General features: G+C 30.8%; 1 protein-coding gene across 8 annotated transcripts in view; it reads right to left on the bottom strand.

The window, feature by feature from the left end:
- Positions 1-922: 922 nt before the first annotated feature.
- Positions 923-14,114, bottom strand: part of LOC106625520 (uncharacterized) — a 58,333-nt gene continuing 45,141 nt past the window's right edge. For 6 of the 8 annotated variants that reach the window (XM_036362341.2, XM_070109558.1, XM_036362343.2 and 3 more), the window contains exons 4-8: positions 4,429-4,511; positions 3,784-4,363; positions 3,169-3,718; positions 2,937-3,110; positions 923-2,878 (exon numbers count right to left, since the gene is read on the bottom strand). In XM_036362341.2, the coding sequence (XP_036218234.2) occupies positions 2,744-2,878; positions 2,937-3,110; positions 3,169-3,718; positions 3,784-4,363; positions 4,429-4,477 (1,488 nt within the window). In that variant the 5' untranslated portion in view covers positions 4,478-4,511 and the 3' untranslated portion in view covers positions 923-2,743. Of the gene's footprint in view, positions 2,879-2,930; positions 3,111-3,168; positions 3,719-3,783; positions 4,364-4,428; positions 4,512-14,114 lie in introns of all 8 variants that reach the window. The other 2 variants (XM_036362348.2, XM_036362350.2) reach the window with 2 other exon arrangements.

The raw sequence follows: 14,114 nt of genomic DNA, 5'->3' as shown, positions 1-14,114 counted from the left end.
ATGATACGGAAAAAAATGATGCAGTAATACTGCCACAATTGTAGAAGTGTGTCCCGTGAATACACCTAACGTGTTTTTCCCGAAACGCTGTTTTCAGAGACGAAATAACTCCCCCGATCGACTTGAAATTTTTATACGACCTTCTCAGGTATTATAGGCTTATATTTGTCAGATAATGATCGAAGGAATAAAATTTTCCTTCACAATTTCGATTTTTTAAATCGCTGTTAAGAGTAAATATTTTCACAAAAAACCACTTTATTTAGGAAAACCGCCATTTTGTCAATAGATCAAAATTTTAATGAGTTCTTCGATAATTAAAACGTGTTTATGTGCCGACGATGCGAAATGAAAGGAAAAATATTAACAATTTGTAAATCAACAGAAAATTACCCAGAAGGCTTTGTGTCGAAAAAATTATATGTGCATCAATCGTGAGCAGATTGTACTAAATAAATAGTATACTTTTAAGGTAAAAAAAAATTAAATGTTTATATATATAAAATTGTAGAAGTTTACAACAAAATATTTAATGCATAAAGTTATTAAAACTATACATTTTACAAATTGTATTAATAGTTATTTTTTAGTTTTGAAATAAACTGAGTTGAGTCGCACAGTGTCGCAAGCTCGGCAAAAAACAAAAAATTTTAAAATTACCAAAAGCAAAATATCAAGCTATTTATTCAAAAAAGGTGCCGAAATATTGCAAAAATATTCACAAAATAAATACAAATAAAAAATTTTGGACAATCTCTTAACTCTTCCCTCTTCATGCAGTATAATCACTCGGTAGGCCTCTTCACTAACTCACAATATTCTTTTTAATTTTTATCTGAATTTTAAATATATTTGCCTAACTTTTTTTTTCGTTTTGCAATCATAATTATTCACTTCTCGAAAAATTAATTTAAATCAAAAATTGTATTTCGATATTATTTATTTGTTAAAGAAATCCATATATATTATTTAAATTTTTTGTATTAATAGGTAAGTGCTTATCTCATTATACTAGATGTTTGCTTAAGTCAATGCTGTTATATACTTAAAATGTTAACAGTACTTAATACATGTTTTCTGTTTATATTTTTTTATTATTTTTTTGCTTGTTTTTTTTTTTTTTGCTTTGTTCTAGAATTTGGAAGGAATGATTCTGATGAAGAATTAACGAACGGTATACCAATACACTTTTGTGTAGCGTATAATAATAAGGAACGTACACATACATTTGAACATTCAAAATAAAAATTTAAAAACAATATAAATAAGAATAATTGATAAAACATAAATTTAAGTTTTGATACTAAAGCTTGTACAAATGAAAACCAAATCAGATTTTACGCATTAAATCACTTAGCAAATGTATAGACACTTCGATAAATTTTTTTGTAGAATTTGAAGATCAGTAATCGATTTTTTTTTATACGCCACGAAAAAACTCATATATATAGGGTCACAAGCTTCTAGGTAGTAATTAACTACTAGTTTTATAAGAAATTACCAAAGTTTCCTACTTTTATAATTGTGTTTTCATTTTTTTTGATAAACTAGAAGTTAAGGTGATTTCGGAATTAGGAGAATTTAAAATTTAAGTTTGTATGCAAAAAAATTTTTAATTATTTTTTTGAGAAAACTATACAAAATACAATTAAAAACGATAAAATAAAAAAAAATTTAAATAATATAAATTTGTACAATTTTTTTTAGTTATTTTAAATATTATTTAAATAAACATGCACTTATTTTTATCAAAAAAAAACACATTAAAAAATAAAAAATAATTAATTAATAAATATTAAATAATAATTTTTAATAAGAATAAATAGTTTTTTATAATATTAAATTTAATTACAAAAATATTTTTTTTTTTTTGCGAAATTATAAAGAATCTAAAATCCAAAATTATTGTTTTTTAGTTATTTTAAATGTTATTAAAACAAAGCATACACTTATTTCAACCCAAAAAATAATTTAAAAATCAAATAAATAATAATAATTAATTTTATGTTATACTAAATTTAATTACAAAAAAAATTTTTTTTGCAAAATTAAAAAAAATCAAAAATTAAAATTTTTTTTTAAGTTCTTTATTGCAGTTATTTCAAAAACAAAAAGCCATTTTTAACTGGAAAACTTAATTTTTACATGTTTATTTTATTAATTATTAAAAAAAAAATTTTATAAAAAGTAAATCTTTTGGAAAAAAACTATTTAAACAACTTTTATATACGACTTTTTATATATAGCTTTTAATAAAAAATTAATTTAATTAAAAATATTAAACAAAAAATTAATTTAATTAAAAATAATTTTTAACAAATATCTCTACAAACAATAAACAACTAATTAGTAACTAATATTAACGCTCCACTCAACGCTTTAACACACTGCTGAGACTTGCAGGCAAATCACACTCAGTGCGCAACGGTAAAACACGCGTTTAAGTAACATGTAAATATATATAAAATTCCAATGTCAATCTCAATTGTTAACAGCTAAATATGTAAACTTAATGATTATGTTAATTTGAGTTTAGTAGACGCTCATTAATTTAATTATAATTCTTCAAATATGCATGCTATTATTTTAAACTAATTCACTAATATTTATATTGTATACGCACGCACACATGTGACAATTATTTATATATGTATGTACGTGTGCACGCCGTTACGTCTAAGTTGTACATATACTTGTATGTATATGTATGTATTTGTTTTTGTTTCTGTTTTTGTAAAGGAAATTAAAGCTTTGTATGTTTAACGGTGTCCGTCCAGTAGTTTTGTATTGTCATCGCCTCCAGTGAATTGAGAAAGGAGTCATTGTCCAAACTGTACATCTCATCGGAATTATCCTGTAAATCGTCAAAAGAAATTAACTTTATTAACGCAGCCATTAAAAGCTCATTGCCTCTGTAAACGATTCCTTACACTTACACGCATCGTGCTATCATCGATATAGACACTCGAGTCGGGCTCGCTCAGCGCCTGCGGCTTATTAACATATCTACGCCGATAGAGCACTATGCCAATTGTGCCGACCGTACAACAAACACCGAATATGGTGAAGCAGATAGCTGAGATCGCGCCGGCATCCAAGAAGTATGTGCGCTGCAAATAACGGCAATTAGTTAGAACGTTCTGAAAGAAAGAGTATTGTAACACGCACCTGTATCGAGAGCGCTTCCGAGGAAATGTTGCCCTCTTCAACGCCACCGAAATCATTGGGCGTTGTGGCGGCGCTACGCGTCAGCAAACTTTTGCTGTCCGAAGAGTAATTGATGTAGCGATTGATGTGTTTGTACTCGGCTGAGAGCACTTTCGATTTGCGTGAACGATGTTCGTTTTCGGCACGTCGCAGTTCGTCCTCTTTATTGGCATTCTCCAGTGTAAAGGGTATGCGTTGCTGTGTCGTGGCCGCCACAACCGCGTCGTTTGCAGGTGATTCTGTTGACACCGTAACTACTTCACGATCGATTTCGGTCGATTGTTCAGCTTTGGTGAGCAGTTTGGGCACTGGAAGCGCCGCGGCTACTTGCACTGCGTTCAGCCACTCCAGTGTGTCGGAGTGCAGAGAGTCTATGCGCGAGTTCGTGTTGACCGCTGTTGCAGTCGAGTTGTTAGTCATTAGTTTTTGCGCTTCGAGAGAGCGTGTGGCTTCCGCGGTGCTATTAGGCTCGTGCCCTGCCGCATTACAATTCACACAGGTTGCGTTGCCTCTGCAAAATTAGAAAAAATATTGTAATTTTTATAGTATTGAAACTTTTTTCTTAAAAAAAATCACCTTGTCTCATCGCGTTTCCGACTGCTGTTGGTATAGTTGCTCAGCTCATCATCAGCGCGATTCACTTTTTGTCTACTTTGCTCAATAGAGGCTGATCTCTGCTCAGCCACCACCGCCGCGACTTGTGGTTCCTCTACGCTTTTATCATTCGCAAGCTCTTTTGTGTTTTCTATGGTTTTATTGTAACTTTCTGCAGATCTTTTATACTCTCCTTCCTCAGCTGTTGGTCTGTCTTCATTTTCTACAATGTTTTCTTGTTCGTGCTCTGAAGTGTCCTCTACCTCACTATCAGCAGACTGCACTGGTTTTGCGTCTAGATCTTCAGAGACCAGCTCTTCATCTGTACTCCTGGCATTGTCGTTAAGTTTTTGTTGTGTTATTGATGCCACAACTGCCTCTGACACTGTGTCTTTGTTAGGCGTAGTCACTAGTGTGGCTGGTGTAGTTGTGGACCACTCTAAACTCGTCGTCGTCTGGTGTAGTTTTGTCACCGCTTTCACGGATTTACTATTTTGATTGTACTCTAAGGAAATCTCTTGGCTTGGATATGTGTGTACGAATGTTATGCTCAGAAGGATAGCTAGAGATATTACGGATAGAATTGAGTTTGGTATTTTTTTATACATATATTTGAAGATTACTCACTACTCAATGTTGTTATCCAAAACCAATGTGACCACCAGTAGAAGGTCATGATGCTACGCGTTGTCTGATTTTGACGTGGAATGCTAAAAATAAAGAAAATTTATTTCGAATTAATATCTAAAGAGCTTCAATATTCAATGACATTATTTTCTATGAGAATATATTTGAATACAGGGCGTGTGGGATCACTTCAGAACTGTTTTAGTATGATAAACAAAATGCAATGGAAAATATTTCAAAAGCCTCTCGAAATTCTTACATAATATCAGATGTTCGATGCCTTCAAATCATTAAACTTGAATCGAACAAACAACTGGTATAACTCATATAAACATTTAAGGTTGTTGTTCACATGCTATGTATTATTTAATTGAATCAACCGAACGATTTATATCTATATTTGGGTATCATAATACCTTTTTACTATAAAAAATCATTACTAAAGTATTTATGTTAAAATGCTTTCTTTGAGAACCGTGAGATCGACGTAATCTTACCTGTTTCATACCAGTTTCTCATTTACCTCTGCTGACAATCAAAACTTTGGAAACATGTCGAAAACTGCGTTCAAAAATATTAGCGTTTACCAAATAACTCACTCAATAAATTTTCGATTAATTTATTAAAAACTTTTAAATATGAAGTTGATCCCACAAATAGTTTCGGAGATATAAGCGTCATAGTAAGAACTTTTCAATTTAGTGTAATTGGCTCCCAATACTTTAAACGCTGTTTTCGGAAATGGTGAGGAAAATTTAATTTTTAGGAATAATTTTAATTTTTAAGTCAGTCTCAATTATAAATTAAAATAAACGATTTTTTCAAAAATCAAAATATATATATATATATATATGTATTCGTCTATAGTAATAAAAAAATTGTTTTTTTTTTTTTGTTTTTTTAGGATTTGAGGTTATTTGAAGCAGAAATACCTTCATCGTGGTCCTTTTGGAGATCGCAATTTTTCTAACTTGCAAATGGTTATTACCCCTTAAGTCATAATTTATAACCATTGATAGGCAAGAAAAAATAGCTTGTTTGGAAGAAACTAACTATGTACAATAACATTCGTTATAGTATTTACTACGATTAAGTTTGTTCAAAAAATTTTTGTTGACCTCAGAATGCAGTTCTAAATATTCGAAGTTGATACGCGGTATCGTTACTAGTTATTTAAAAAACATGTCGCAATACAAATATTTTTCAAAACATTTCGGTCTTTAAAAATGCGAATTTTTGAGTGGAGGTAGAAGAGCTTGTGGTAATTGTAATACATAAATCTATTTACTCCAATTATGTATAATATTACTCGTACCCAAACAAAATATATCATTGAACTCACATCATTATTCATAACTCAACAAGTACGACTATGCTTTTATGTACTTTTCAGCATATTAATTATTATGAATTTGTAATTTCTATTATTATATTGTGGTACTGAATATTAAATATTCCAAAAATATTAGTTTATCATGCATTATAGAAATTTGCGCTTTCCGCTTCGTGTGAGTTTTTTACGCATGCGTAGTTAACAAAAGGTGACCTCCAAAGCAACCTGTTGTTTTTCTTTAAAGATCGACATAAAATGTAAGCTTTTACGTTTTTGTATTGTTTAATCTATTTTTTAAGCCAACCTAACCTCATCTGCACTGTAGTGAACACAAGTGTACCGGATTTGATGCGCATTGCTTTAGGTTAGTTGTGATATGAATGAAAATATTTCAAGTTCAATGTCGGTGAGTGAGTTCATATAGAGAAAAGAAAAATTTGAACACAACAATCATCACGTTGCTTTGATTTCATTTTAAACAATAAAAGCACAATTTGTGGCATTTGTAGCTGACATATATCTCATAAATCTCTCCTACCCAACTTAACTTAACTAAACTTTATTATTTTTACCGACTTATATTGATATACATAATATTATATATATATATACATACATACTGGATACTTAGAAAAAAATATTTAGATATAAAATTAAAATTGTATCTTCACATACAGGGTGCCCAATATTTTATGATGGTATATAAATATTGAATAATTTTGAAAGCAATAATTTTAGGTTCTACATTATTTTTCGTGCATCTTGGGCTTTAGGGCGAAGATCTTGGCACGAATATTTGCCTAGAGTTCATCAATAGTAGGCGAATTACTGGACTTACATTTTTCTTTCCAAATAAATCCACAAAAATAAGTCAGAAGAAGTCACAACTAGAAACCTGACTAACCATTGAATATAACCTTTCTTTTACAACAGATGTCCATTGAAGTTTGCTACAGAAACTGAATAGTTTGATTCGAAATTCGTTATTTATCGCCATCTTGTTGAAACGAGTAATTGGCCCAATGATGATTTCGACGTCTATTCCGGTCCGAACAGTCACCTTTTAGACAATAACTTTAATATATAATAACTTTTCATGTATCGTGGATGGCTCTTCTGCTCCCCAAAACCAACCCAAATTTTGGTTTTTGACATCGCCAATTAGTTTAGAATAGGCTTCAACGCTTATCAAATTATGATTTCTATTTCAACGAAGATTTTCAATGCGAAAAATTACAACTTAAAATCGCTGCTCTAGTGTAAAGCGATTCAGGGGTGAAATTATGCTGAATGCTACTTAACACAATCGGTTAGAAAATGTCAAAATTATTAAATTTTTCACACGAAAGTAAAAGATGGCGTACCCCGTTTATATTATATTGTTTACCTATTTTTTTATCAACTACTTGAGTAATATCAAACTATTACTAGAGTAATATGTATAGAAATAGTTAAAAAAAAAAATGCAATTGTGAAAGACATTCTAATCACCGCTTGCTCCAGTTATTTACTAATCCAGCTGATAGCGGCAATCAAATGCAATTCATCAAGCTGTTGCGCTATCAAAGTATGTCAAGAAGTTGGCTGCTTGTGAAAGCGTTCAGAGTGCACTTAACAATGCAGTACAAGTGTGGCAATAAAATTTTCTTCGCGCTATCAGGCATGAAAGGAAGTAATTCCAGATTGTGCATTTAATTTTATTTCCTATTTGAATGAATTAAAAAAGAACTGCTTTAAAGCAGGTGTCGAAGAAAATATAATTTGCTTATCTACCATAAGAGCTCATATCTACTCATACATATATAATATTTGTCTACTTATCTACTGCATATCATACAAGTATATTCATTTACACGCTCATATCACAAAGACCAATTGACATATATAATACACTGGTAACTTTTTTTGTTCGTAGAATTGTTGTTAATAAATACTTTCGCTTAGCCACAATTCTTAACACTCTGTGAGTAGGTATGTAGCTTATGCTAATGATTTAGCTGTCAGTGTCAATTGAATGCAATTAATGTTAATGGAATTAATGTTGTGGGAATTGACTACCGTACTACGGCATTAACCCCGTATACTGCCTTGCCCAGAATGATGAATGAGGCCATGAAAAGCGAAGCGATGACAAAAAGTAGCTAAATCATTTAACACTGAAGAGAATGAAGAATGAAAGATGTAAAAACTGGGAATTTTAAATATAATTAACATGGTGTGAAAAAACCATAGTTTAGAGAAAAACTATCGATTGAGTTAACACTTAATGCTGGCTTTTTTTTTTTGAAAACCGATATCGATCAATGATGGCTCTTTTCTGCATTAAGTGTGAAAAAAAATTACTATTTTCAAGAAGACAGCCAACTATATAACACTGTGAATCAAACTACAAATGTATAGTTTCTTCAACAAAAACTCTCTAAATATCTCTTGTTCAAGGTATAAATATGTCGAATATAGAAGATAGTTTTTCAAAGTTATTCAAGGTTCATAATCCAATTTAATATGTATGTGACACACCCTATATTAAAACTTTGCTGCAAATTAGCACACTATCGAGATTTCACTTGGTGTAACAAATTGACATTTTTCACGCAACGAAGAAGAAACTGCTACTTTATCACCTTCTGTAGAAACGAAAACGAACCGGAAGTTGGTATTAACTTGATCCGCGTCCACGACTATTAATTTTTCAAAAATCTAAATACTTCTCAAATACAGAAAAGTTCTTGCTTTTGTGCGTCTTTTTAAAAATACTAAAAAAGAAGGTATATATACATACATATGTTATATAACATATATAATTCATATACCCTTTAAGCAATTACCGTTCACAGAAGAAAAGATTACAAATTCGCAAACACAACTAGTTTTAAGTAGACATCTGTTAAGATTGGATCATTAAGTTTGGATTTGATATCAAAAAACATATATTTTTAATCAGGTATACAAAAATTATAAAGATTATTTCTGAATTAAAGTAAGAAATAAAACCAAATGCTAGGAAATAAATAAAATTTAACAGAATTTTTATTAACGGTTACGCGTAAAATTTGCTATCTGTGTTTATTTTTAATGAAAACAAAAACGCTGAAATTATCAAATGAAATTTTACAAATTATAAGTAAACTGCACAAATACTTTGGCTCATGAGCATATCAAACGTACACTCATAGAATCCGTTATAGTTCGCAACTATGAATGCAAGACCACAAAAGGCAAGAGTAAGATGACATTTATGAACTTTGTAGCCAAATAAGAAAGCTTTAACTCTATGATCGTGGCTAAATATGAGGCTTTCGGCATATAAACACTCATCTGCAGGTGCAAATATAATATAAATATAGATATGTATTTTGTCACCGCACAAATACCATATAAGTTAAATATGAATAAATAAAGCGATAAGATAACAGAGCTAAAAAAGAAGAGGCACTGTTGTTCCCAAAAAATAAAAAGACATACAAAATTGTGCCATTTCTATATACCATATACAAATATATTCGCTAAGTACATACAGACAAACAGCTGCATGCAAATTTCTTTTATAAACAACCTCGTTTAACCAAATTGGGTAGATTCGAAATTTGCTGCTTCGAAGTTGGCTCAAAGTTTAAGTGAAATACTTTAAGATGACAATGTATTACCCGCATTCTAAAAATAATTGAAAGCATTGCAAATAAACGGTTAATATCAAATATGGTCAAGTAAATTGTTGCCTACATTTAGGCGCGATGTGAAATAGCAATAACTTAGTGGAGACATATACCTATTTCAGTTACTGTCTATAAGCTAAGCTGTTGAAAATGCAGAGATGATTGATATATAGATAATAATGTACACATTTTTGTTTCCATATTTCTTTAAATAAAATAATTATTAGTTTTATAAGAAATAATGTTTAATTTTCCAACTTGTTGTCTACAATTGGGCGCAAAGTGAAACAGAAATATCTTAGTGGAGACACATAACTAAAACAACTATATATTTATACTGCTAGAACTAGAATTACTATAGTAGGCTAGTGCTGAAGCCTCTGAAAATGGTATAAAGTGAGAAAATCATAGTAGGATGAAACCCACAGAAAACGGAATATCTGAGATCGGGAAGAGGAGGGAGAGGCGGTGGTTGAAATTTAGAGGACTTTAAAAACAGTTAGAGTCATGGAAAACGTTTAATTGGCAAAGTTGTAGGTAATAAAAATATCTAAAACTTTTATATTAACAACTTTTTTACATAACCTCAAAATTTATGTGAAAAAATCAAAAAACCAAATTTTTGGTTTTCTTTTAATTTTATTTTATTTTCATCACTATGCTTTTAAAAATTATCGAACGTGTTTTGTATAATATATTTAATTTTTCTTCTAATAAAATAAAATTTGTGGTTTAATTCTTATTTTCCTATAATAGTTTTGACACATATTCATAGTATACACTCATATACTTACATATGTTTATAAATGTATTGAGGAGCTGTGTGATGACTTCATCATAGTATCATCGCGAGATATCGACACAAAAAAGGCACGACCTACCTGTTTACTTATAAGTATAACATACATAAATAGCACCAATTAGGTATACCTTTATCCAGCGTGTGGCCAAAAACAACAAACTTGTCCCTACGTGAATGACTCATACTTAGCAAGTTTTGGCTGCTTTTATAATTAATACAGTTTGTAAAGTCGCCTCTTTTTGGTTGACCATTAAGGTGCCGGTTTTTTAGCTGTTTCTTAGTTTAAAAAAATATGGACATTGAAATCATTTGTGTGGGAGGTGGCTAATTATTCTCCAAAACAAAAAAAAAGAAATAATTAAGTAAAAAAATGCAAAACAGCCCGAGATGTGAAAAACTGGAAACGGCATTTTAAATGTGCTAAAACTGAAACTGACTTTATTTGTATTTAAATATTGTATATACATACTATACATACATACAAACACAATGCTTTATATTCACAACTTGTCAGTTGTCATATATTGTTGAGAAATATTTATGTCACAGACTTTTTGGCAGCATTTGTTCTACTCCATTACTAGCCTACAATGAGCTTGTTGTTGGAGTTGTAGGAGTCTTCTGCGCATTTTTATTGTGATCACTTATGTGCCCAATGGCACATTGGCTTGTCCTACAAAATAAGTAGGAATAAAAGCCAATTTTCATTCATATATGCATATACTTACATGCATACCATACATACATACATGTATACGTATAGGAGATCTATATGTAATACTAGCACTCCATTAACTTGATTACGTTCAAAATAAATGAATTTGCTCTGCAATTAAGTGTTCGCCATGCCACTTTAAAATTAATGGACATAAAAAGCAGAGCAAGTCGCTATGTTGCAGCAACAACAATTTTCGAAAATTAGATTTCTAGCGCAGTATGGTATAGTGCGGGCGTGACTTGAGCGGAAGGTAATTAAAGTTGAAATAATGCTTTTGGCAAAGTTAAGCATTCAAAATATTTACTTTATGGTTTGATAACTATCGTGAGATAAGGTAAGCAGATCTTTGATGCTTTGTTAATTAGTGTTTATTTTGATGATAAATGTAGTGTATTGTAACTATTTCAAGATTAATGTTAAAAACTTAGTTTTTCTAAAAAATTTTATAAAACATGTGAAAATTAATGAAATAAAATTATAGTCGTTAACAATCTTAACAAGCTGAAGTTTTTCAAATTTTTTCAAAAACACTAGACTATTTGCCTGACTCAACATTTAAGAAAACTATAAAATTTAAAATTTGTCTAAAGCCTAAGAAATGAAAAAAAAAATGCTCTTCACAAATTCCAAAATTTTTGTTTGTTTTTCATGTCACCAACATTTGTTGTTTTAACTAAGACTATTTATAAATTCCGTAAATGATAATTGTAGATGTAATTGTTGTCTTATTGCAGATAGTACGAAATTAACAGTTATAAGAAATTTTATTACAATCTAATTTAGTTTAGTAAACGTGCTTAAAATCTAATGTTTTCACCTTTATTTGCATATTAATTTAAAAAAATCACCAATTTATTCTACTACCCTCAAATAGGTGAAGGGCTGACAACCAACACAAAAAGTCATTAAACTAAATACTCTTAAAAAGCATAAATCTTGAGCGACCTTTCCAATTAACATACAGATTATTGCACTTGGAACATGCAAAACACTCAGATATATATAATACTTGTGTGACAAATAGTTGTAAGCTCATTAAAATTACGTTCAAGGTTGTTGCAACCAAACGACAAACGGGCGAACTTATGCAAATGTAACTGTGAATATGTGTGTGTTGCTCTAAATATTAGGAGACATGCTGTCGTGACTTGTTCAGTTGCATGGAATCACAACAAAAGGTGCGGCATTGAAACTTAGCAAACACTTGATATTATTATTATTTTTCTATGTTTATGTATTGTAGAATATATTTTTCAACGCTAAAACAAGTTGTTAGTGCGCTACATTTAACACAATATTTGTAAAAATGTTAGAGAGTGTAAAATGTGTGGTATTTATTGGTTAGCATATTTTCAAAAGTTGTAAAGTGGTATGGAAATTTTTTTTTGGTATTGTATAAAGAAAATATGAAAAACTTGTAATTGCTTTATATATACAAGTATGTTAATTCGCTGTTTTTTCAGTAGGAATATATTTTCAAAAAATAGTTTCAGTAAAGTCTTTGATTATTACTTCTAACCTAAAATGCTATTTTTATACACTGAACAGGGTATGTTAAGTTTGACACGAAGTTTATAACACCCAAAAGGAAACTTCGAAGATATATATATGTAAATGTATACAAGTGACCAGTATGACGAGCTGAGTTTATTTAACTATGTTCGTCTGTCAGTATATACGCAAACTTGTACCTCAATTTATGCGATATCGGTCTGAAGCTGCTCACTTGTTGAAATTATGGGACTACTATAGCATATAGCTGCCATACAAACTGAACGATCAAAATCAAGTTCTTCTAAGGAGCCTTTTGTATTTGTGAAGGGTATTATAGCTTCGATGCAACCGAAGTTAACGTTTTTATTTGTTTTGTGTTGCAAGTCCGCCGCTTATTTAGTTTGCCAGTTACTTCCAAAAATGCCTCAGTCTGGCTAATTACTCACTTCTTCATTGTCGCTAAATTTCTTTTCAACGTGCATTCCTGTAAAGACTAAAAACAGGAAGAAACCGCTGTGAGTTTGATCCGAAACATTATGGGCATTTGTAACCAATTCGGCAGCCGATTAATGCAATTTTTCCTTTTCAGTAGTTTCTGATTTTTTCTTCATTAACCAGCACTTTCTTCTTTTCTTTAAATCTTCTCGTTATTCCGCGAATTCGTCTTTCAAACTTTGCAATAAAGCTGCTGGATTTTTGCCGTTTCAAGAGAGTCAGTGAAAACAGCTCAAAATACATATATATGCCAGCTGATTGTTGCACCGATCCTTCTTGAGATTCGGTTCATCTTTAAAAAAAAGAATTAGGCCCAAAGAGAGATTTACCATAAGTAAGAGTTATTCCTCGCTGGATTGATAAGCACATTATAAACACATCTAAATCCTGATCCTAACGCTAGAACAAACGAACAAGCAACACAGTATTGCTGTCAGGCTTTCATTCCTTCATGACGTCACAAATTTTATGTCAAACGCAATCCAAACAAGGTAACGTGACCAAATTGTCGTAATAACGTTTTCTATTATTCTTGCTTATAAACTATAGAGTGCTTCTGAAACCTTATATTCATTCTAGTCAGAGAGAGCTGCTTTTGCACAACGACATAGGTTATATGAAGGTTATGACACTTATCTCAGTCTAATTAGTGTAAAACTACCATTCCAATGGCCCAGCATACGCTTGACATTTGTGAAAAAATCTGGTTCCATATGGTGGTATTATCATTGATTGGAAACTCGTTTAATCTTCATAACCGATTTTGGAATAGTGGGAACTTAGCCAGTTCGCTAGGTACATGGGCTTTTTCTTGTGGCTTAATACCATATTAAAGTAGCGATTTTCATTTCTGATTGAGCTTTCGTCGACAATATAATATCGGAATCGAACGTCGTATTCCTTTCAATAGTTTATTATTATAATTTATATTCTATTTAATAATAAATTATGGCTGATACAAATATATACTTTTTGACGACTTACAATCAACCGATCCTAAAGTCACCCTTTATAAATATTTAGATTCCAAAGAAATGTATTTATAGTTTTCTAGACTTATTAGTAATGGCAATATGTAATATAGACTAAGAAATATGAGAAAAACTAGAACAAGAGTAGTTCATTAGAGAAGCGTGTGTCATAAGTAGATGAATACAAAGTACAGTACACGTTTCTACAATGAACAGC

Source organism: Bactrocera oleae, chromosome 5, assembly GCF_042242935.1.
Source record: "Bactrocera oleae isolate idBacOlea1 chromosome 5, idBacOlea1, whole genome shotgun sequence".
NCBI classification, from domain to species: Eukaryota; Metazoa; Arthropoda; class Insecta; order Diptera; family Tephritidae; genus Bactrocera; species Bactrocera oleae.
The sequence above is the reverse complement of the archived record's forward strand: the minus strand, read 5'-3'. Positions and strand labels throughout refer to the sequence as shown.